This window comes from Xiphophorus hellerii, chromosome 3, assembly GCF_003331165.1.
Source record: "Xiphophorus hellerii strain 12219 chromosome 3, Xiphophorus_hellerii-4.1, whole genome shotgun sequence".
Taxonomy (NCBI): domain Eukaryota; kingdom Metazoa; phylum Chordata; class Actinopteri; order Cyprinodontiformes; family Poeciliidae; genus Xiphophorus; species Xiphophorus hellerii.
In genome coordinates, this window is record NC_045674.1 from 12,746,398 (window position 1) to 12,769,972 (window position 23,575).

The window sequence follows — 23,575 nt, forward strand, 5'->3', positions numbered from 1 at the left end:
ATTTAATGGATTTAATGTGCTGGAGATGGAAGAATACAATTATTTCTTTTTAAATGCGAACAGAAAAAGAATGAAAAACATTTTAATTCTGGTTTCTCTTTTTGATCACCAAAAAGTTGAAACACTTGTGTTTTAGTTCAGTGTTTAGCATTTTTAATTTAAAAAGGTGCATTTTTCTTTTTCTTTGTTGTGAATTAAAACCAAATTTCAAATTTCTGCTGTTTTTGATTACAAAGAGAAAGGTTTTTTTTCTCTCTCTCTTTTTTTAAATCAAACTACTTTTCCCCCTGACTGGTTTCTGGTGGGAACATCCAATTACCAAAAAACTCAGACACAGAGAGAGATTAATCTTCCTGCAGGAAAGTCTGTTAGATCAAAGCATGTCTATGTGTTAGAGTGACCTAGTTAAAGTCCAAACTTTAATCCAACTAAGAATCTGTGGTAAGACTTGAAAACTGATGTTCACTGAGCTCAAGGAATCAAAGATTTTGTCTTTAGATAAAAACTTTAGTGTTGATCAGCGGAGGGCGAAAAACGTCACCCCTTTTTGATTTTTACATCTAAAAATAATTCAGTCGCTTCATAACTCCTATCATAAAATTCTGATGAAATATTTTGAGATTTTTTTGTCGCGGTGTGAAGAAATTCAGCTTCAATGTGTGACCAGGATGAGCGTGGAGGTGCAGGTCAAACCCGATTCTCCAGCATCCTCTCCCACTCAGACACCTCTAGAGGTGCACAGCTGCTAAAAGTCACAGCTCCACTGTCGTGAAAAAAAAAAATAATATGAAGCCCGACACACCGACTGAAATTAACACGTCTATTTATAGAGGTGAGGCAGGATGACGGAGGGAAGGGGGAATTTAGGAAGATGGCGGGTTAAATGGAACAGGATAATTTCCCCGTCTGGTTTCTTGTCACCGCTGGTCAGCCATTTGCCATCATTAACGTCACGCAGGATGAAGGGAGGACGAAGAGGAGAGACGGACGCGGCGGCGGCGTGATGGAGGCAATCTGATCGTGATGGAGGTACAAAGAAAAGTGGCAGCAACTCAGAGACAGAAACGGAGGCTGTGGGCCAAACATACTGCTATAAAATCCGAATGGGCTTGCCGTACTGGTGTCTGCGGGCGCTGCTGGTGCACAGGGGAAGCCTCGGCTCTATAACGCAATAATCCCGTTGGGGACACGCCCTAATTAACGACTTGACCTCTTAACGGGGAGCCCCCCTTCTGCGAGCTAACATTTAGTAGCTGGGCCTCCAGAGAGGCACATTTAATAAAAGAAGTGACATTAATAAGCCAGCCGAGATGAATAGTGAGCTTTTTTATTTCCCGACAACTTATATTCTGATTCTTATACAAGTTTTCAACCCGGCAGAGAGAAAGAAAAAAAACAAATCAACTGAAAATTAATCTGAACCAAACGACACAGATGAACGTACACCTTTAAACACACGGATCCTGTTTCCGGTCAAAGGCAACTGATTCCTACTGCAGACGGTTCTGTCCTCGTGTGTTACAAGTGCGTTTATTTACACCGAGAGTCTGTGCAGAAGCGGACCACACCCCTGCTTCGTTCGCCCCGCAGGCGTTTTGTTTGTTGACAAGAATTTCCAGCGAAGGTGTGTGGCTGCTCTCCAGGAAGAATGGCTCGCATCGTTTTTAGGTATGTGTCCGTCCGTCCGTCAACGTGCCAACGAGCCGTAAATTAGCGAGTGTCCATCAGTGCGGCCGTCCTCCCATCCTAATCCCTCCGCCTCAGTTGGACTTGGACCAGATCTTTCCGCTCCCACGCAGCCTGTTTGGGACACAGCCAATTAAAACAAAACTCACCGAGTTGATGCTTAGTTTCAGGATTATTTATATAATTCTGCTTTTAAGGGGGAGGAAAGCAGCAGAACTGATGCAACCTGGATGCAAAGATGCTAAAATATTCCACATCAATATGCAATCTGCTTTAAAGCTGCAGCGTGTCACTTTTATAAAAAATAACTTTTTTATTTATTTGTTGAAAATGCCACCATGTTGTGACAATATGAGACAGGTAATCTGTGAAAAACCTGAGCTCATCTGTGTTCTCCCAGTGGGAACTAGAAACAATCAATCAGAGCGAGGAGGCGGGCCTTAGCGCTGTCAATCACAATCTCACGTGGCGCTGCAGGTAGCATAGCCTGTTGTAAATGCTCAGTTTAGTTAGTTTAGCCACCAATAACTGTAGATAAACAGTTTAACGTGACGGTGAGTTGTTTGTGGATCATCAGCACATTTAGCAGCGCATACTGAGGGTTGATTGGCAGCTCTAAGACTCGCCTCCTGGCTCTGATTGGTTGTTTTTTTTTGTCTGGAGTAGTGCGTTTATTCAGACAGCAGTAGTAGCTCAGGGAAGAGGTTGGAAATTGATCTTTTCACAGATTATTTGTCTCATAAACCGTCACAAGATGGTTTTAACTAAAATGTAAAAACATATTTTAGTAAAAGTTACTACACTGCAGCCTTAACTGGAGTGGATCTGAGAGGATTAATATAAAATCTGGCTAGTAAAATGTTTAATTATAACCACTGAATTATGGATTTACTTCAAAAAAGAAGATTTAAAAGTTATTTAAATTGGAGGATTGAGGTTAAGCTATCATTAATTTGGATGTGAAAACGCAGAGTGGCTCTCCGATTGAATGAAGCTCCGAAGATGGAAATTACAGGGAGGGCTCTTGTGTTTCGCCCAAATGTTAGCAGCCGGCTTTCTGTTCAGCAGGCAAACATAAACAGCGGCTGATCACCAGAGGGAGAAACGGCTCTTTGTGTATCCAGTGACATTTTACAATTCGGGACGGATGTGAAATTAGCCGTCGGTAATACGGCTGGATGGAGGCAGAGCAGGGGAACGGGGTTACACTGGAACTGCAGAAACACTGGTGAGTATCTGATAACAAAAGTAGTTCATGCACACACACTTCAATCACCAGCTCTATTTTTACTGTTTTTAAAAAAAAAAAAATAGAAGTGGATTCTTTTGGGGATTTGTTTTTCTAAACTGATCGCTTTAATTTAGTGCTTGGTTTGATCTTCGTTGTTGTTCTGTGCTTTATGCCTGACAAAAGAAGAGACGTGTTAGAGTCAAAACAAAAGAACGCATGGATAAATCTCAATAAAGAGATATTTAATGAAATTTAAAAAAAACACCACATGCTGCTTTTTGTTCCAGTTTTCTGAACTGTAACAATAAAAAGAACGAGACTTGATTGAAAAGACAGAACTGAGTTTGTTCTGAGTAAAACATCAACACTCTGCTCATGTTCAATTTGTGAAGCTTTGGGAGAAAAGATGCACTTTAAATCTATAAAAACTCAGATGTTTTAATTATTAGGCTGCCAGTCGAAATAAAGCAAGGAACCTGACGTCAGAGCACTCACCCTTTGACCTTTGAAGCCTTCTTGCCCGGCTGTCGTGGTTCCTGAGAGGAGGCGGGGTCCCGAGGCTCGGCTGGCTGATCTGCATCCTGGTTGGACGCTGCTCCGGCGGGGGCGGGGCCTGAGGACGGAGACGCAGCGGTGGCCTTTAACGTCTTTTGTAGGTTTGACACCTGATGGAAGAAGAAAACAAGAATCCGTTACATCAGCAGAAAATTTATTCTGTGGAGCGAGGGTGTCCAAAGTGTGGCCCGGGGGCCATTTGTGGTTCTGGAAATGATTTTGTTCGGCCCCGGACCACAAGTCAAGACAGGCTAATAAAATAGAAAACAACCTATGACCTGGAATAATTTGGAAATTGTCTTTTGTAAAACATTTTTACATACAGATTTCATAAAAAGTTTAGCTAAAAAAGAATTTGACTGATTTGTGCATTTTCAGAATAATAAATTTTGTCCCAACAAGTAATAGAAATTTGCCAGTTTGGGGGCAAAACGTTTGGACACCACAGCTGTAGAGGAAAAAGTAATTTTGTTTCTTAGTAAAACCACTGGTGAGACAAACATTGAGACCATTTGAAATAAATCTAAAACTGACATTTCTAATTTATATTTACATTTTGTTACTCAGAGTTTCTATGATTTATTAGTAATCAGTGACTTGAGGTCCATTTTGCTTGGCCACCAGGCTGGACAAGGAGACATTTTGAGTTTGTCCCTAAAGACAGTAAGATGAAACATGAGGTTTTAGAGCAACAAACACTAAAGGTGATGATAAACATGAAGAAAACTGTTAAATATGGTGGAGGACTTGTGATGCTGTGGGCCAGTTTATCCTCTGAATCCCCTGAGAACCTTGTTTAGCGCAGACCAGTGGTGTCCAGATGTTCTGGAAGTCATAAAGGGAAAGAACGTTTTTAAAACAAACTGTTTGTGTTTTCTTTTATTATATCTGCTCAATAATAAATAAAAAAATACACTTTATAAAAAGGAGCAAAATGTTTACATTGTTGAAGAAAATGGATCACAAAAGGTTTTACATGATTGCATGTTCAGTCAGTTTCTACATTTTTTGGGTTGACTTGACAAATGTCTGTGGTTTTAATTACTCAATTAAACTTCATGTAAAAAAATAAAAAAAAGTGAGAATCTGTTTTTGTACCCAATATGTTTTAAAGAAAATATTTTGTATTAAAAAAGCTCAGGCGGCCGCCCAAAATCCTTCAGAGAGCCGCAAGTGGCCCCCGGACCACACTTTGGACACCCCGAGCATAAACTGTATCATATTAAATTTGTATATTATTTAGGAATCCAACTTCTATCTTTGAAAACTTTAGTTGTATTTATAATTAAATCACACAATTAGGGATGGATAATATAAGAGAAATGTATCATGAGGAAGTTCCTGGACGGCAGTAACAGATTAAACTCTGTGCCTGTGATTTAGTTGGTGACATTAGTTTAATGCGGCATAAAAGTTAAAGACGTGGTAAGACGGTCAAGTCATTAGGCGACTAAAACGAAGCTGGATGGAATAAAGGCTTTTTTGTCACCTGTGAAACCTAAACAGCTTCAACATCCACCAAATCGCCACTGCAGACGAAGCTGCTCACTAGCAGCCTGAAAAGCAACAACAGTCCCAAGTATTTTTAGTTTTCTGATGGGGATGGATCCGTTTATACAGTGACAGCAAGTTTCCGTCTGTAGAGTTTATTATATATGAACATTAATCACATATTTTCAGCCCTCAGCTAAACAATAAAGAGACAAACTTCTGTCATCACCTTGAGTAAAGTGAATCAAACCCTGAAAATTAATTTTTTGTTTTTGCAGACAAAAAGGCACACCTGGGATTTCATGAACTTACCGAAAGGCAAACACGCCTGACAAGATGAACTCGGTCTGTAAACAGCAGTGAAAAACTGCGAAATACAACTATGTTTACTCTCCTCATGCTGGCATTAAGCTTCCCACAGGGAGAAAAACCTCACCTGATCAGGAAGAGTTATAGAATCATTTTAAAACACTACGTTAACTTCAGTTGTTATAAAAACTCCATATACATCAAATATGACTTGAAATTATTTAATTTCTTTTTGGGATCAAGAAAATATTTTGAATTAGAATTGAAATGAAAATTGACCTTGAAATTGGGCCTCTGTCTCTTTAAAAACTCACAGCATGGCTCCTCCATTAACCCTTTAGCTCGTATAATAAGATGTGCAGTTCCACCAGGTGTTTGCTAACTGCTGGTGGCTAGTCTGAAGGAGCTGAGAGGGAAGCTTGAAAGTTTGGAAATTGCAGCTCAGAGGAGGAGCTGCGCCTCGAAGGCGGGCCTAAGTCCAGCCAAATGTTTTGCACAGCTGAATGGTTGCCGTGGAGATTAAAAGATTTCTCAAACATGCATGAAAGAATCAAGGAAGCAATCCAGGTGTGTTTTTGATGAGGGAATAACATTATAGCATGATGTGAAGCTCAAAGAAAGTTGATTTTACATAAGAAACAGCTCTCAACACCTGACTTTTACACTTTATTGAGCATAAACAGATATATTTTGCAGCCTGTCGCCAGGTCATGCTACTCTGTGAGCAAAACAAAGACGTAACATAGCAGTGAGATGGATCACTTCCTCGGTTTTACATGGGCAATGGAAACTCTCATCAAAAAAACCACAATGGATTTTTAAAAAGCAGTGAATAAGAAGGGAATTAGGCCTAATTGTACTAAAGTACTTAGTGATTATATGTGGTGGTGTTTGTGTCAGACACTGATGTGTATATTTACATAAACAACAGGTCATTAACAGGTAAGAGATAATTGCAACTGAGTCAACAGTGAACACAATCACACCTTTAATATGTCCCACTGCTGCACTTTTTAGACTAACTGAGCTCATCCACTGTAGAAAGATTCATTTATATAAACTCTAAATGTTTTTTTTAAATATATTGCACCAATCATGCAGTGCCATTTAGATTTATTCATAGTCATATTCATACTTTTCAAATGAATGTGACAAACACAAAGTGTCGCATCATTGCGAAGTGGAAGAAAAAAAACTTGTATTTTCCAATGTTTTTTAAAATAAAATATTCACAGCGTGCAATTGTATTGAATTTTAAGTTGTTCCACAGATTTTATTTAGATCTTTTGATATAAATCATCTAATGTAGCACTGGCTGCTCTGTTTTAAACTTCACATCAACCCTGACCAGAAGAAAACCATCCAAACAGCATGATGCTGCCGCCACCACATTTCTCTGTAGAAGTGATGTTTTCAGGTAGTTTTTCTACCCCGCCGCGTTTTGCATGCAGCCACAAATCTTCAGTTTTGCAAATAAAGGTACCAGATCTTTTTAGGGCTATGAAAGTATAAGTACACGCCACACTTTTAAGTTTATTCAAAAGCAAAACAACAACTATGCATTCTTTTCTTTTCATGTTACAAATACGCAGAAATTCATGTTCATTCACAACATAAACCCCGATAACATACACTGAAATTTGTAGCAGGAACCTGAAAGAAATGAGAAGCAGTTCGTTGGTATTATTGCCTTTATGAGACATTGTATGTCTCCTGTGAATTCACTGTTAAAATAAAAGACTTGAAATGAAAACAGACTGGTGTGTCAGTACCTGTCTGCTGTATTTGTGTTAGACCTCAGGGAACAACGGGACAGTAAAAATGCAAATGGTTTCAAATCATTAAAATAAATGTGAAAGCTGAGAACGCAATATTCTGGGGAAAAAAATTACATATATCCCTCTGTATTTTTTTCTTATGTGTAGCAGAAGCTCATGTTTTTCATTATAAATAAACACTCTGTTGCTTAGACTGGAAGTGGAACAGAGAGGAATCGTTCAGCCAGTATAAACTGGGATTATTAAAGCCAGCAGATGGGGGAGGAGGGAGGATGGAGATAAGCAGCAACGAGAAAACTAAAATAACAAAGACAGCCAGGGGCGAAAAATAAATGTTGAAGAAGAAAGACATTTATTCTCCCTGAGAAAAACAGAACCGCGGGGTAAAGTAATGAAGGACAAACCTCTGTTTCCACTTGGACTTTAACCTTTAGCTGGTTCTCTCTGTACTGGTTCGCCCTGGAGACCTGCTCCTCGATACCGCACAGAACCGCCTCACAGCCTGTACACCTGAGAGCCACAGAAAGACGGAGGAACGCCGGTCAGAAAACCGAGCTTATATTAGCAATGAGAACAAAACTTTGGCTGCGTTCACACTACAGACTGAAATGGCCCAATTCCAATTTTTTCTCAAATCGGATTCTTTTGCCGGGGCCGTTCACACTGCCACACACGTGACCTGTAAGTGTTCTGCAGTCTGAACTGAAAGTGTCCCGCATGCGCAGTAGAGGGCGCTATAGCGCCAACGTTCTGGGTGTTCAGCCAACAGCCATAAAAGAAGAAGTGCGCGGTGTTTGCGGAAGTAGACATGGAGGCTAACGGTGGAGCATTTGAAGTTGTTTTCCGACCGGAGCAGCATATCAATAACTTAATCCTCATACAGTCCGTCATGGTGGTTGTTTTTCTTCCTGCTTGTGCGCATCAGGGCGCAGATGAGTGAGATTTGTTGAGTATCAGTGACGTTCAGTTTGGATGAATGCGACCTAAACGTTAGGCTGCATTTGAATCAGATACGTATCGGATATGGGTCGCATTCAAAAACAGTCCGACTTGTGTTGCTCAGACTGTCCTGAAAAGATCCGATACAGGTCGCATTACGTCAAAAAAAAAAAAAAAAATCAGAATTAGGTCACTTCAGGCTGCAGTGTGAACGCAGCCTTTGTTGATATTCCACTAATGTTTGCTACTAGTGTTGATGTTTAGCGTTGCTTTTGAACCATAATAAGTGGAACACTGACCAACATATCTGATGTGTATTGATGATTTCACCATATTTATCAACCGTATGTAATGTCTGTTATTGGTTTTCACAACTGTTGACTTTATTATTTGTTTATGATGTTTTTATGTTTTCACAATGTAAAGAACTTTGAACTGCTGTGTTGCTGAAACGTGCTGTACAAATAAACTTGACTGATTGTCAAAAAAAATTAACAATTTCGCAATTGCGGTGTTTCCATTAAATCAGAAACGTAATTAAAATCACACATGAAGTAAGGCGTATCACAATATAAGCATTTCATATCGGTCAATATCAATAGTTATTGAATAGCTTTTTGTTTCAAATATCTGAAATATTGCCAAACTGTTGGTGTGACCTCATGGTTTTTTATTCTTAAGCAGTCATGGGGAACAGTGGCAGAACCTTAAACTGCTGCTGCGCAAGTTACTTAACAGGCTGTTGCTAGGCAACCACAAGTTACTCAGCAGGTTGTTGATAGGTAACCAAAGAGCGAGTGAGTTAGCTGATCTCACCAACCTTGCTTAGCTGACCTGGAGATTTTGAGCCGCCAAAGTCCTTCCTTTGCTTACATTACCCAGAATGCAGTGTGGTTCTGGATCAGAGTTCAGTAAAATTATTGAATATTCTATCATACGTATTAACTATTGATATTGATCACGTGTCTATCGCAATATATATTATTATCAATTTATTGTCCAGCTTTGATGTGAATAAATAGTTAAAAAGAATGCCACGCCATCTTTCTCCTACCACTTCCTGTCGTCCTCTTCGTCATTTCTGTCAGTAGTAGCATCCTGTTGTTGATCATGTGACTCGTGATGAGAAAAAAGTGTTTTCATTCCAGTTCTGGGAAATACACTAAAATAATGCCGAACAAACCACCTCATCCAAACGCAAAACTTTTTTATTGAAAAATGTACTTTTGTCAAAATTGGCTTGTTTCTATTAAGCAAATTTATTTTCGTAATTTCAATATGCAAAATTATATGGTCAATGGAAATGCAGCTACAGACAGTCTGGGTGTTGCAGCAGCCAATACACTCTCTCTCTTATTTATAATATTACTGTAAACAGTAAAAAACACCTAAATTGTTGAGGGAAACTCAGATCAAAGTGGAGTGTTTCCATTTATTTTCATAATTCCAATTTGTGCCATTATATGGTCAATGGAAACGCAGCTACAGAGGATGAATACGGTTGGTACTGACCACTCCTGCAGTGTGTTGACTATGTTTGGGAGCTCGTTGGGGCCGAGATCGCGGCCGACGCTGCAGTCCACCTCCACCTGCTGGTTCCTCTGGTCCAGTTTCCCCTGGATGATGTCGCAGTAGACGGCCTCGATCAGCAGGTCTTCCAGCTCCCGCACATTCTTCAGCTCGAGCTGCTGCAGCAGCAGCGAATATGGCAGGCACTGAGGGGAAATAAAGCAGCTTAAACCTTCATATTTTCAACTCTATGTAAACTGGCAGCAACTCTGATGGTACATAAGTGGTTTTCAGAGACCAAATTCTGGTTTAAATGCTCATTTGCTTAAATGCTGCTGCTGTCGGACGATGAAAGCAGTTTAAAATCTCACTATTCTTTTTTTTATTGGCAATTAGGAGATTTCAAGGCTGCATGCAGAGGAAGCAGTGACACAAAACAGAGGGCAGGAGAGGAAGGAGTGATGCTAACGGAAATGGAGAAAGAGCTAACGGAGTAAAAAAAAAAAGACTGTGTTAACCAGGATAATGAATCAATTATTCAACAGGAGCCGAGAAAGATAAGGGCATAAATAAAAGGTGAAGCGTAGTTGGAAAGTCCAAAGGAAAGATGATTTCAAACATAGTTTCTTGTTCTATAAAAAATTTAGAAGCAAGCCAAAGGAAGGGCCTCAAGATTTGGAAAGAAACCTTGATGCTTATTTGTGTATTTGTTGCTAAGTCGGCTGATGCAAACGCAGCCACGGGCTTACAATCAAAAGCAACCTCACATGAACTTTACAGGGATTGATTATCAGTCAGAATAAAAAAGTAAAGTCATATTTAAAAGCAGCGATGTCGATATATTATTGATGTAGGAGCTCACTATTTAAAGCCTGCAGTGATGCAGCGGCAGAAGAACATTTATTATCTGCACTTCAATGTTGAAACTAAAAGAAGAGAAATAATGAACCTTGAGGTTGGAAGCCAGGCTGATGATGGACAGATGACGGAGTTTGTTTCTCTGAGCTGGAGTCAGCTCTGGAAGAGACGCCGCTCTCTCTGCAGTAGAGGAAAACAAAGAATGATTGACAAACAGGGAGGAAAATTAACAAGAGTAAGAGTAGCTTTGACCGTTAAATACACTCACCAGCCACTTTATTAGGTACACCTGTTCAACGGTTTATTAACTCAAAGAGCCAGTCAGTCGATCATGAGCCAGTGACTCAACACATTAAAGCAGTGGTGTACAAATTATTTGCACTGTTGGCTAAAATCATCAAAACAAAAACTGAAAAATATTTTTTCCTGCTAAAAATGCAAAATTATTCCATTTTCAGTCTTTCATTTTTGTGAAAGGGTGCGCAGACTTATTGGCTAGCCAATTTATTGGTGCCGATTTCCGTATTTTTGGGAGATATAAGCTGATCTTATTCCCCTAAAAATCAGCCACTGTCCTCTTCTGCTCTCTCATTAGAGAGATTTGACCCACCAGGTCATGTCTGCACGTTTGCAATTAATAATAGTGCCTTGACTGCTGCCAAATCAGTAACTTTATTGCTGTTTATAAACATTTCAGGCAAAAACAATCGGGTATCGGCTGAAATCGGAATCGGCAGGTCAGGCTTTTTAAAGATCGATGATCGGCGATCAACCAGAAAACTGCAGTCGGTGCACTCCTACTATTAAACATGCAATGTTTCCACGAAACAAAGTAGTAAACAAGAATTTATCATAGGTCCTAAAAACAATCTTAGATGTTGGTTTCTAACTTTTTTGATCAAATATTTTTTCTTTGTTTCTAGTCTAATCTCTAGTCTGAGCCTGACCTCAGGCTAGAGATTAGACTAGAACTTTCTTCTAAAATCTTAACCAGGTTTAATGACTGGTAGTCCAAGGCTGTTGTACTGAAAGTAGAAGTAAAAAAAAAATAGAAGTAAAATGTTCACTGAAAATAGAAGGAAAAAAAATGTGGCTAATGAAAGAAAAAAATACTTTATGTTGTGCCGAACATTTTCCATTTATGATCTCCTTCTAAAAATAATATTTAAAAAGTGTATTTATCATCAGCTACATGTCAATTTGTTCCAATACTAAACTGGAGTTGACCTTTATTGGTGTTATGGATATTTTCTTAGCACCTTGGTACCAGTTAGGCATTGTTTATAAGTCACAGCCGGCCAGAGTAATGTTACCAACCATGTCCAGCACTCAGGGTTTCCCCACAGTAAAATTCAAGCACCCTTCAAGCATTTTCAAGGTAAGTTTTCAAAGGTTTCCAGCACCATCCTATTTTGATCCCCAGTCAACCGAGTCAACGGGACTATCAGGTGTGAAAACATCCTTAAACGTCTCACTAAAGTTGAACGTGGCTATCTTTTTTTCTTCTCCCATGTGTAACATCTACACTGAAGAGTGTTGATGCTACAAGCTGAAAAGAATTAGGTATGTTTCAATCACTGATCATAAAAACATTGGATTTTTTAAAAATTATTTTTGACCAGTCAGGGCTGATCAAGCTGATCATTATCACTTTAAAACACCTAAACAATCAAGAAATATAACTGCTTCACACCAGGAACTATCAGGAAAGTGTTGAACTTTTAAGCAGTCAAAGAACAGAGCTGGGAAAGCGTCTGGAGCAGATTTGACTCCAGTGACCGCCTCTCCGGCAGACTTTGCTCCCCTGGGAGTAGGACTCAGACCCTCTAGAGACAACAGCTCTGACAGCTCCACCACACGGCCTTATGAAAGTAAATTTACTTCCTTACAGCGTGACCCAGAAGGCGGGGGCAGCAAAGTACGTAGGCTGTGTAGTTTTTCCCGTTGGATCATTTTCAACATTCAATTAAACATATTTATTAAGATCTCACTTCTTGCTCATAATACTTTGTGCAGAGGACAAATTAAGTCCCACCAGATTAAATTAGACAGCTCGTTTGTACCAGCCTTGCTGTGACAGACAATTATCTGATAATAGGAGCACTCGCCTAAAGAAATGAAAGTGTTATTTTACAGTTAATAAACAACCTCCAGGTCTTCACTTGAAAGATTTCAAAACCTCCCTGTTTAAGTGTCTGCCTTGCTAAGGAGAAATAGAGCTTCATAAAAGAGTTGCAGGGCGACTCTATTACTTATTTACATAGTGCTGCCGCTGCAGTACCTTTGTAGTCGCAGTAGGTTCCATAGGCAAAGAGGTTCAGCAGCTGATACACCGGCGCATGAGGGCCATTCTCCAGCTGTGGGTCAGAGAGAAGATGAAAGAGAAAATTATGAGGCAGCACACAATGGACGACTGCATTTGAGATAAGTATTATCTAAGCATACTGAGCAGGTCTGGCCAAGTAAAAAAGGACTCATAAAAATGAATAGTTTCCATATTTAAAAAGATTCAGTTCAGTGCAAAGAGGATTGGATTATTATGGACGGGAAAATGTGTCCCCGGCGAGCTTTTGATTCGGAGCAGATTTAAGATCTCTGCCCGAATCGTTCCGGTACCGTCGCCCAACCACTGACCAGGCGGGAGGAGGAATCTGAATTAAATCTGGTTTTTCCTCTCACAAACTATCCTGGAGTGTCCTAGATTGCTTCTCGGTTGCTTGTTTTAGGTTCGCCAGGCAAACACCTGGCGAACCTAAAATGTAAATCCACCTAAAGAAAAAATTTATTCAACTCCTATAATCGTATCATAGATGTGGCGAATGCTGAATATGCATGAATCAGGTATTCGGCCTGTGAGAAAAAGACAAAAGACGACGTCCTCTAAACGAAAGCACATCTTTGTTTTACTGGAAGAAAGCTCCATGCAGGGGAAAACGTATAATTAGATCATGTTTTCAACTCGTTATAAAGATAAAATGGAACTGAAACAGGATGATAATCTATGAGGAGGAATTCAGATAAACGAATTTTATCTGCTAATATAAAAGCTGCAATTCACAGAGGCAAAGCTTTGTGCTTCATCAACCCTGTTAAAGTGTTCCTCTTTTGTTATGAGCATCACTTTAAAACAGTTATTAATGTCTAATGGCAGTGTGGTCCAAAGTGTGGTCCGAGGGCCATTTGCGGCCCTCTGAACGATTTTGTGTGGCCCTTGATCACAACTCAACAATAGCTTAAATTTGGAGTTTTCACTGATGGCAATAAAAATCTCAAACTGTAAAATTGTAACACAAAGTATTTATCCCGGCTTTGTTTTCAACTTAATGTAATTTATTAGTAATATGCGTCTATTACTACAATTAAGACTTGTTCACGCCTATTTAATAAAGCAAAATTGAACAATATAAAATTATTATTGCTGAAAAGACACAAAAACAAATCTAGAAAAATATAATCAAGCTGAAAATGTTTTTTGTTTGTTTTTCTGTTCAAACTCTACAATAATTGTCTACAGAAATCTGATTGCTTTGCTTATTTCATTAAAATATTGTGAGCTGAGTTTATTGTTATTTAGCAGGTAAAAATCTAAAAATAAAATAGTTTTTGCAATTATAACAACAGAGATTGTTATAAAATATCTCTGAAGTAATACGCTAAAGGTCAACATATAACACACTTTTCTACAATATTTTTCATTTAGACTGAAACGTCACAAAATTTCCCCTTTTGTTTCATCCGTCTCAATCATAACATCTCTGTAGGTATTTGTTTTATTTGACTGTATGCAATAAACATTGAGCTGCACATTTTACATCTGAATCCACAGACATTTAATTTCCACAATACCGTCTTCAATTTTCTGCAGTGACGCTTGTTTTTCATTTTACCAGCATGAAACCACATTACGGTCATTTAGACAAACAGAAATTCATTGCTCAGCTCGTAAAAGTGCCCCAAATCTTTGGCAAATATTAAAACTGGCATTTTATCCATTCATTCATCTGTTTTCATCCTCTACGACTTTACTGTGTAGCAAAACTAATAAAAGAATGAAACATTTGCAACAGGATTCATACACAATGAACTATAAGCACAGTGTATTTTAGGGAGCTTTTATGTGACAGATTAACACAAAGTAGAGTGTAATTGTGAAGACGAAGGAAAAAAGTAGACAATTTTCATTTTCAATGTTCACAAATGAAATACTGAATAGTGTGGTGTGCATTTACGTTCAACCCGCTTTAGCATAATACCCCTAAATAATAAAAAAAATTGCCATCAGAAGTCAAATTAAAAACATAAAAATACTTGTGTTAATTCACAACAGTATAAAAATTGCAGTACAACAGAGAAAAGGTGGATATTTGTTAGTCTGTCACATAAAATCCTAATGAAATACTTTGAAGTTTGCGGCACTAATATGATAAAACTGTGAGAAAGGTCAAGGTGAATTATTCTTAATAAATACACGGCGCAACAGAGATGTTTCAGAGCGTTTTTAATAAAAACGTTGAGCTAAAATTGCAACAACCGATCCATCAGAATATTTTCTGGTTGGTCAGATTGAACATCTTAGAGTGACTGAAAAAAATACAGCAATAATTAATATGTTATTGATATGCAGTTATGATAAGTAACATTTTAAAACCCAGTACATCTTTATAAAGGAGTACATTTCTGATTTTTTATAGACATATGAGCAGTGTGAATTTATTTACATCTTTGTGTAAAACTGATGCTGTTACAGATTTTATTTCTTCGTTTATATTTTGGTCAAATCAGCAGAAAACTGAGCAGCATGCTGGAAATACAGAGGCTGGTTTCGGTTAAAATAAATGAATGTGTGCACAAATATTTTGACTTTCAGCCACATTTGATACTTATTCTGATATTTGAACAGAACTAAAACTTGGTTTTAGTCAAACTATGACATAAAAATAGTATTATTTATTCTTTTTGTCATATAAAAGTCGACGTGTTTACCTCTCTGACATTAGGCAGCTCCAGGATGTCAGAGAAAACGTAGAGGCCAGGAGTCTCCAGCAGAGAGCTGACAGCCTGGGCCAGCGCCGAGCCTGACAGAGACAGAAGCTGCTCCACCTCCATCTGCAGACAGGGAAATAAGTAATATGAGACACAAATAGCAGGTCAGACAATACAGGAGAAAAAAAAAACACAAAACAAGGAGCTGGTGCAGAAGATGTTTGAAAAAAAAAAGAGAAAATATGCACTAATTAGCTTTCACTCATTAATACCCATTTCTGTTGAGACTATTTCAATGTGTTTTACCAAAAACTAACGACTAAAATAAATAAAATATAAAAATGTTCTGCAGGTTATTTTACAGAGGAACTAGTTTTAAATACATAAGAAATTTAAGGAAAACCATTCTAACCCCAAATTAAGCCCCAACTAAAGATGTTGCAATATTATAACAGTTTATTGTATTACTGTGATAATGATAAAACTGACTATAAGAACTATTTATTAGTACTATTTTAGGCAATCATAGCCCCACAAACCTAAATACTGCGCTTGGAAAACATTTGAATTGGTAATTCACTTCTTTAGGACACCGGTCACATTAAGGAGCTTGATTTGCATTTAGTCATAATTATTTAGTCATAATTTTAAAATGTATGAATACATTTTGATCAAACAGTGAAGAAAAACAGTAAAAATAACCCAATAATACAGAGGTACAAGTATTTTTTAAATATCATTAATTTTAATTAATTTTGACAACAATATATCCAATTCTTATCATGATAAATGATAAACGATACGATAAATGGCCATCCCTACTCCAAACTACGGTGGCCCTGAAGTGCAAAGCACCTCAACAAATCACTAAACACAACTATAAGTTAAGAAAACACAAAGACATTTACAAAACAGAAGACGTAGGTCTCAGTGGGAAACCTGAAACATCGTTAACTTTAGAAATTAAATAGCAGGAACAAAGTAAACTAAAATATAACAAACTTAATGCTTTGAAAAGTCTCTCTCTCTCTCTCACACACACACACACACACACACACACCCCCACACACCGACACCCCCACACACACACACACCCACACACACACACCTCTGACTGGTCTGAGAACTAGACACAAATTTAACAATGACTCATTGAGCCATTAGGAATAATAAATATTCATTATGTTGAACAAATTAGTTTGTGTTGAGGTGAATGCCCTTCCTGCTCAAATTAAATGCTTAAACGCAAAAAAAATAATCACTTGACTTTTTGTAACGAGTTTTTTCCCTGAAAGTTGCTGATTATCAGACAACAGATTGTGTCACTGACCATCTGTAAGACTGGCAGAGTTTGGTAGTAACAAGTTACATTTACTCTATTACATTTACTTGAGTACATTTTTGTAAAATTTTACTACACTCTACTTTTAATTTCACTTGAGTAATTTCATTAAGTATCTTTATTCTGGTTTGAGTAAAATTTCTGGATTTTCTACTCGCATGTTTAAACAAACAAACAAACATGTCCTAACTAAAAAAAGTTTTATAAGGTTTTTATTGAAAAAAAACGATTTGGAATAATTTTATTTTTCCTGATTTTATTACTTGTATAAATTATTGTCATTTGTGTCCCTAAAATACAAAACTTTTCACTAAACTTTATATTTTTTTCTGTCTCATTATGTAATTTTTAAATATTAAATGATTGGTAATTTGATCAGTTACTCAGTACTTGAATAAATATTTTACCAAATACTTTTTTACTCTTACTCAAGTAATTATTTCACTTTTACTTGAGTAAAAATGTGTTCAAGTAGTGCTGCTCTTACTCTGAGTACAATTTTTGGGTACTCTGCCCACCTCTGAAGACTGGAGTGTGTTAAGGTGAATACATGATGTTTTTACCATTATAATATTGGTTAAAACATTTTTTTAAAAGTGTGGGAAATACAGATTAAATGCAAGATATCGTTATCACAATGTAAAATTTAAGCTGCATATTTTCCTGAGCCAGCCAGGTCCTTACTGGTTTGCAAATGAGGACAAGAAAAACAGGCCAAAGATTCAAGTCTCTACATCCTCTGCATGCAGCGTTATCTAATTTTAAAGAGGCTCAGACGCTCTTTGCTTGTTAAAATGACATCGACACAGAGAAGCAATAATCCCTCTTCTTTAATATCTAACGGCCTGTGACTCCTGACCAAAGCACTTGACAGTCTGACTACCTGAAGTACCACAAAAGTAGCAGAAGAGTGGCAGCACCACTGAGGGCAACATGTGTAATGAATGTGAAGTAGAGCATGTATATTCATCAACTTATTCCCTGCAAAAAAAAAAAAAAGCCGCAAGAGCACTTAGGACTGAAGGCTACAGCAGAATAATTACTGAAGTAGTGAAATAAATCTAACTAGGCTTCAAGCAAACAACTTCAAATGAGAAATTAAGCAGAAAAACATTCCCCCAGATGTAACCTCTTGTTTGATTTTTATGTTTTAATTTATCCCCGATACAAAAAAATAATACAATATAATAGCAAATGGGTGCAGGTCTACTCTCTCTACCTTCCATTTGATTGCTAAGTGAGGAAATGTCGCATTAGCTTTGATTGGCCAGCTTAAGATCTCCGATACTAAAACACATGAAAACAAACTATTACAGATGCCTGATAAAATCAATGCAGTTGCATCAGACTGGCTTCATTACCGCAGGGGACTTACTAAAATTAAGGCAAAGGAGAGACGGAGAGAAACTCGTCTCCTCGGCTTCCTGTTCAGCTCGGGCTTCATGAGGAGAAAAGATGATGATAAATCTGATTGTAAATCTGGCTCATTTTTATGCAAACATGCACATCTTTCACATGTTGTCCCTCTGGATCGCCATCAAAGAGGGCCAGACTGAGCAGATGATTACACATATGTTGCAACCAAGAAAATTAACCTGTCGGGTTCTCCCAGAAACAGGCGCTTTTTGATATTCTAGGTATATTTCAAAGGCAAATGCATTTATGAAAGAGGCGAAACCCGGAGGGTATTACCGAAAGACAGAACGATAAATCTGCAGAACAAGGAAAGTTCTTTGATAAAACATTCAAATAAATATAAAAGCCACATCGCATCATCAATGTGTGTAATATTACAATTACAATGGACTGCTTTGATGCAGAAATTTCAAAGGCTATAGTATTTTGGGTGCCATGTGCATTAAAACTCTCTTTTCCCATAATGTATTCGACCACTAAGAAAGACTTTTCTTTCACTCTCCTTTATAGCTATAATTAATACAGATTTTTTGTGAGGGAATCAGAAAGCTCATGTGGAGTGATGAGGATGTTGCTGATGAAAAAGAAAAACACTACAGAGGAAAATTTGTGTAAATCCAAAATGTCATAATATTTATGTTTTCCTAAAATCCTGCAGCCATGATACTTATTAGTAAACTTTTCAAAAGACTAAAATATTATAAGAAGCAGTTAATCTCTCTCTTCTGTAATCCTTTGAAACTAATGAACTCTGAAGATCATCTGATCCATATAAACACATTCTGAGGCTTTAAAAAAAACAAGTGTGAGCACCGATATAATTTATTTTATGATCTTATAAAGTGGTAGTATTTTTTATTCAGAGCAAACATCAGATGTCTCCATTGTGGAGCCGAAACGGGTCAACAACCAGCAGAACAGGACAATAATCATATCAAAGCAAAAAGTAAAAGGCTGATGAGAGACTGACGACAAAAAAGAAGGTAGATGTTAATGAAGGACGCACTAATAATAATAAATAATAAACAATCTAATAAAGGGAACATATAAGAAAGATAATTGCAGACTTCCACAAGTCCGGTTCATCCTTGGGTATGATTTCCAGACGCCTGAAGATGCTACATTCATCTAGTCAAACAATTTTAAGCAAATAAACACAGTGGAAGTGTCCAGCTGTCTCACTGTTCCAGAAAAAGAAAGGTTCGGTGTCCCTATCATGAATACGTTTCAGTGCAAACTGTGTGTCTCAATTCCAGAATAAAACCAAAGACTTTGTGAATAACATGGCTGAAGTGAAATGTTCCCTATACTTGTACGACCTGAAAAGCCACTCAGAGAGCAAGAGTCCATTATTCCAAAAGAAACAGAAAAATCAGCAAGTTTTCAAAAACACTTTGGGATAAAACCAACTTATTTGGAGGCAGTTTTTGTATATTTAAGTATTTTGCATTTTAGAAAAGGGGGAAGCTTAAAAACCTCAAATTTTAAGAATGAGTCAAACAACAATGTATTGTGGTGACTTACATTTAGCTTTGATTTCAATTAGATAGCCGATCTCTAAACAGAGATTAAAAGGCGCAAAAATGCATAGGATAAAATCCTCAATGCAGATGTTCCAGATTCAATTAATTGCATGTCTTCCTTTTCTCTCCTTACCCTTGTTTCTGCTAGATTCCTGATCAATAGAGGTCACTAAGGCTGTAAAATATTTAAAACAAAAGTGTATGAGAGTGAGGCAGAATACAAACCTGACACACCAGTTCCACAAAACTAAAAAAAAGCTTAGAGTAGGACATTCAAACTAACAAAAGGAGATTTATGCACAACTACCACTTTGAAAAAAGTGATAAAAAATCCCTCTACCTGCCAAGATCCTACAAGAATAAGCAGTAAACACAGTTGACTGAAGGATTACTTAGGTGTTCAACTAATAGAAATAACTTTAGCAATCATAGTACCGTAGTCCTAAAACTGGAAACGGCAAATTTTAACAGATGGCAAGATAAAAAAATATATATACATTTGCTTTCAAGTGCATCCTATTCAGACACATATTGCTATGAATTATTACTTATTTATCCAAATGGAAAATCCTTCTAAAACGTATAAAATGCTAAATAAAACTCTTACAAATTCTAATACAAGATAATTAAATCAATAAATTTGCGGCATATTTTGTAATGAAACATATAATCCACTACAACACTTCTTAGTGCACACTAATAATATTCACCTTCCTAACGCACTTATTACTAACACATAATCCGAATAGTTTTCCACCTAGAGATCAAATTATGATTTTAGGAAAGAAAAAAAAATCAGTCAGATAAAAATTAACATCTAAAGCAATACCAGAGCGTTTTCAAATATATCTGTGAGTAAAATATTGATACAAATAATGGAAATTTACAGATAGGCTCACACCACAAAACTCTATTTCCTTATATTTACCTGTTAGCTGCAAAGCTAAAATCACCGGAAAAAGCAACTATAAGGCGTATTACTTCAGATATCAGCACCACACTATTACAAAAAGCAAAAAACAATAGGACATATATTACATCGTCTAACTGGGGGCTTTAAACCGGCATTTCTTACAAACAAATGAGCAAGTTTGTCTTTAAGCTCAACTGTCATGCTAGCCAGAATGCTAACAGATAAGGGAGTGCAAGGTAACGGTTGCCGCTAGGCCTCACGCTGTTTCCAGCATTTCTAGTGATCAAATTTCAACACTGCATGGTAGGCATTAAAACGCAAGAGTGATGCTAACGTCTGCGTGGATTTCTAAAGCAGAATAACTTTTGTGTCTTAAAAAGTACCTTGTTACGTTGGTTTCTAGCAGTTAGCTTCTCTCCCGGTTGCTTTGCTACAGTGTCAACACACACGTACGACAACAATTCTACGTAATCTGTGATTGGGTAGCGAGACCAAGTGGGCGGGACAATAAGCGCTGTCAGTCTGGATCGTGACATCAGGTTGGAAAGAACAGCGTCATCTAGTGATTATATGATTAACACAGGCTGTGTCAATATATTGTTAGTCATATTGACCAGTGGTTCCTCACGCTTCTGTTACTACGTGATCTTAAAGGTTGTCAGTGAATAATTCAAATGTTATAAAAGGTTAAGTTTGGACCCAAACTAATTTGCTATCAGCCATATTTGAATTAGACTGCAAATCAAGGCTAGGCCTGTAATAACACTTCATTTCATCCTAAAACTTAACTGACTTGACATTTCAGCAATGTTCCATATGTTTCTATATTAATTTTCAAAATTGCATTTTTGAGTGTTATTATTTTGTATCTGAGTTGTTTTCTCCCAGTGTATCTGACACTTTTATTTTAAAAAAGCACACACAATTGTTAAAAGTACATAATAGGAAAATTAGAATTACTTATGTTGATGCTATAAATATAACATAGTCAATTATAATCTACATTTTTGGGGACTGACTGCATTCAAAGATGGCTGAAAACCAACAAACTGTTTAATATCAAACCGCTTTAAAATTAAATGCTCTTAAAATTACATTAGCACAGTATATTATTATTATTATTATTATTATTATTAGTAGTAGTAGTAGTAGTAGTAGTAGTCATAAATAAATAAATTCAATCACAAACCAATTTTCTGATTGTCAGGCTCTCAGTTCTACTCAAAAATTATTTCAAGTTAAATTTATAGCTTTGAACATCCCTGAAAATTAAGAATAAATCTTTTTTTTTTTTAATATGTACTAAAAAAAGAAAAAAATATCTGTATACCTTCTTGTTTAGCCACGGCATCTGAATTAGGTGTAAATTCTGGCAAAGCAAATATAATTTTTTTATCAGTCACGCTCACAATTAATTCAGTATCATAAAATAAAAACAAAAGCAGAGAAGCACCTTTTATTTATTTATTTAAAAAAAAAAAGATGTTTTCACATTCAAATCCATAAAGGACCTTGTGTATTTAAGTTTGTTACTTGTGCTGCAGTATCATGTCCACATCTCCTGAATCAGACCTAAAAGTGACAATTAAATCTACAAATCATTGTTGCTTATATTCCAGAGCATCAACAGAAATCACAGTTTGAACACTTTAACACCAAAACTCAAAAACTCCTCACACTTTCCCTCTTTTACAAATGTTATTTTACTGGGAAGAATCCTCTGTTGCTATAGTTACAGCTTCTGCAGTCAACCATCCTCCTTGTCAGTAGCACCTTAAACACCCAAGGTGTTTTTAAATTTAACTTACAGACCATATTGCGAGGTGGTGGGGTGTGGCAAGAGAGCATTTCTCTGCATCTTTGTGGCATTTAAGCATATTTGTAACCACTGATTGGTCGCAGGGAAAACAATTATAACAAGTTATGGCATGTTCGTGGATGACCTACAACCTCAAATCTTTACCCGTTAAAGTTCTTTTCTTCCCCATGCCTTTGAGTGAGTCACCTGCAGAAAAACTAAAAGGATATTTCATAAGCTACAACTTTTTTAGGATTTAGATTTGCTGCCAGAGAGATTAATGAACAGTGTACATATTTCGTCCATATAAAATATTTCATAGATCAACACAAAGTGCATGATTGTTAAGAGGAGCAATACACATATGAAAAGTGTGCATTTGTATACAATATTATTCTTGTGATGCCTCAAAATAAAATTTTGTGTAGATTTTTTAAAATGAAGATCTCAGATGTTCTTTAGAGATTTTACAGCATGGGAAAGAAAAAATCCTTAAAGTAGAAGTTTACTTTTTATCAGGAACACAACCCTAAACATACAATCAGTGTTTTAGATCAGAGCTTTTTGATGAGTTAAGAAAATCCAATCAATGTCCAAATCTAAATCAAAGACTTGGAAATGGAACTTTTACAGATGAAATTCATCTAATCTGACTCAGCTTCAGATATTCTGCAAAGAACTGGCAACTGAGATATCTTTAGTGCTGGTAAAGACAAGTAGCAAAAAAAGCTGCTTGCACGACACTGCTGAAAACAAATGCATGCCACACTTTTCAGATTCTTCCACTTCACAACTGAAAATAATAGCACTTATTACCACCAAACACTTGCATGTCGCTTAATTTTCTGCCAAACAAATAAAGTAACACGGAATATCTTGACGGTTTAGCTGGGATTTTATTTTTCACATGTTTTGAGACGTTGGTGCGAAGCAGACAGACGCCACAAACCTGAAAACAAAGCGCAGGTGCTGTTGCTCCAGGTGACAGTGAGGTCATCTGGAGGCTCAGAAATACAGCAGGAGCATCAATGAGTCAAAGAAAAACACAAATCTTGGTTTCAAGGGCATCAGCAGTGGTCAATCCAGAGTTCACCTCTGCAAAATATGTGAAGAAAATCTTAGTTCAGATATTTTTTCAAAGGAATTTCCCTGAACGTATTAACAAATATATTTTTTATACATTGCATGTAGTTCTTTCATGAATGCAGAATATTTAGCTGATGTAAGTTTTAAAACGGAAGTAT

At 37.0% G+C, this 23,575-nt stretch overlaps 1 protein-coding gene across 2 annotated transcripts; it reads right to left on the reverse strand.

Annotated features, from left to right (window-relative positions):
• Positions 1–1,306: 1,306 nt before the first annotated feature.
• cops7a (COP9 constitutive photomorphogenic homolog subunit 7A) lies at positions 1,307–21,047 on the reverse strand. Of its 2 annotated transcripts, none has more exons than XM_032559448.1 (8): positions 20,917–21,047; positions 15,340–15,462; positions 12,638–12,713; positions 10,448–10,536; positions 9,502–9,704; positions 7,455–7,560; positions 3,413–3,582; positions 1,307–1,800 (listed from the first exon to the last, which is right to left on the reverse strand). In XM_032559448.1, exons 2-8 carry the CDS (start codon positions 15,460–15,462, stop codon positions 1,761–1,763), a joined length of 807 nt encoding a protein of 268 aa, XP_032415339.1. In that variant the 5' UTR covers positions 20,917–21,047; the 3' UTR covers positions 1,307–1,760. The 2 variants fall into 2 exon arrangements, with proteins under 2 accessions (XP_032415339.1, XP_032415338.1); XM_032559447.1 differs by lacking the exon at positions 1,307–1,800 and adding an exon at positions 2,298–3,090.
• Positions 21,048–23,575: the final 2,528 nt, after the last annotated feature.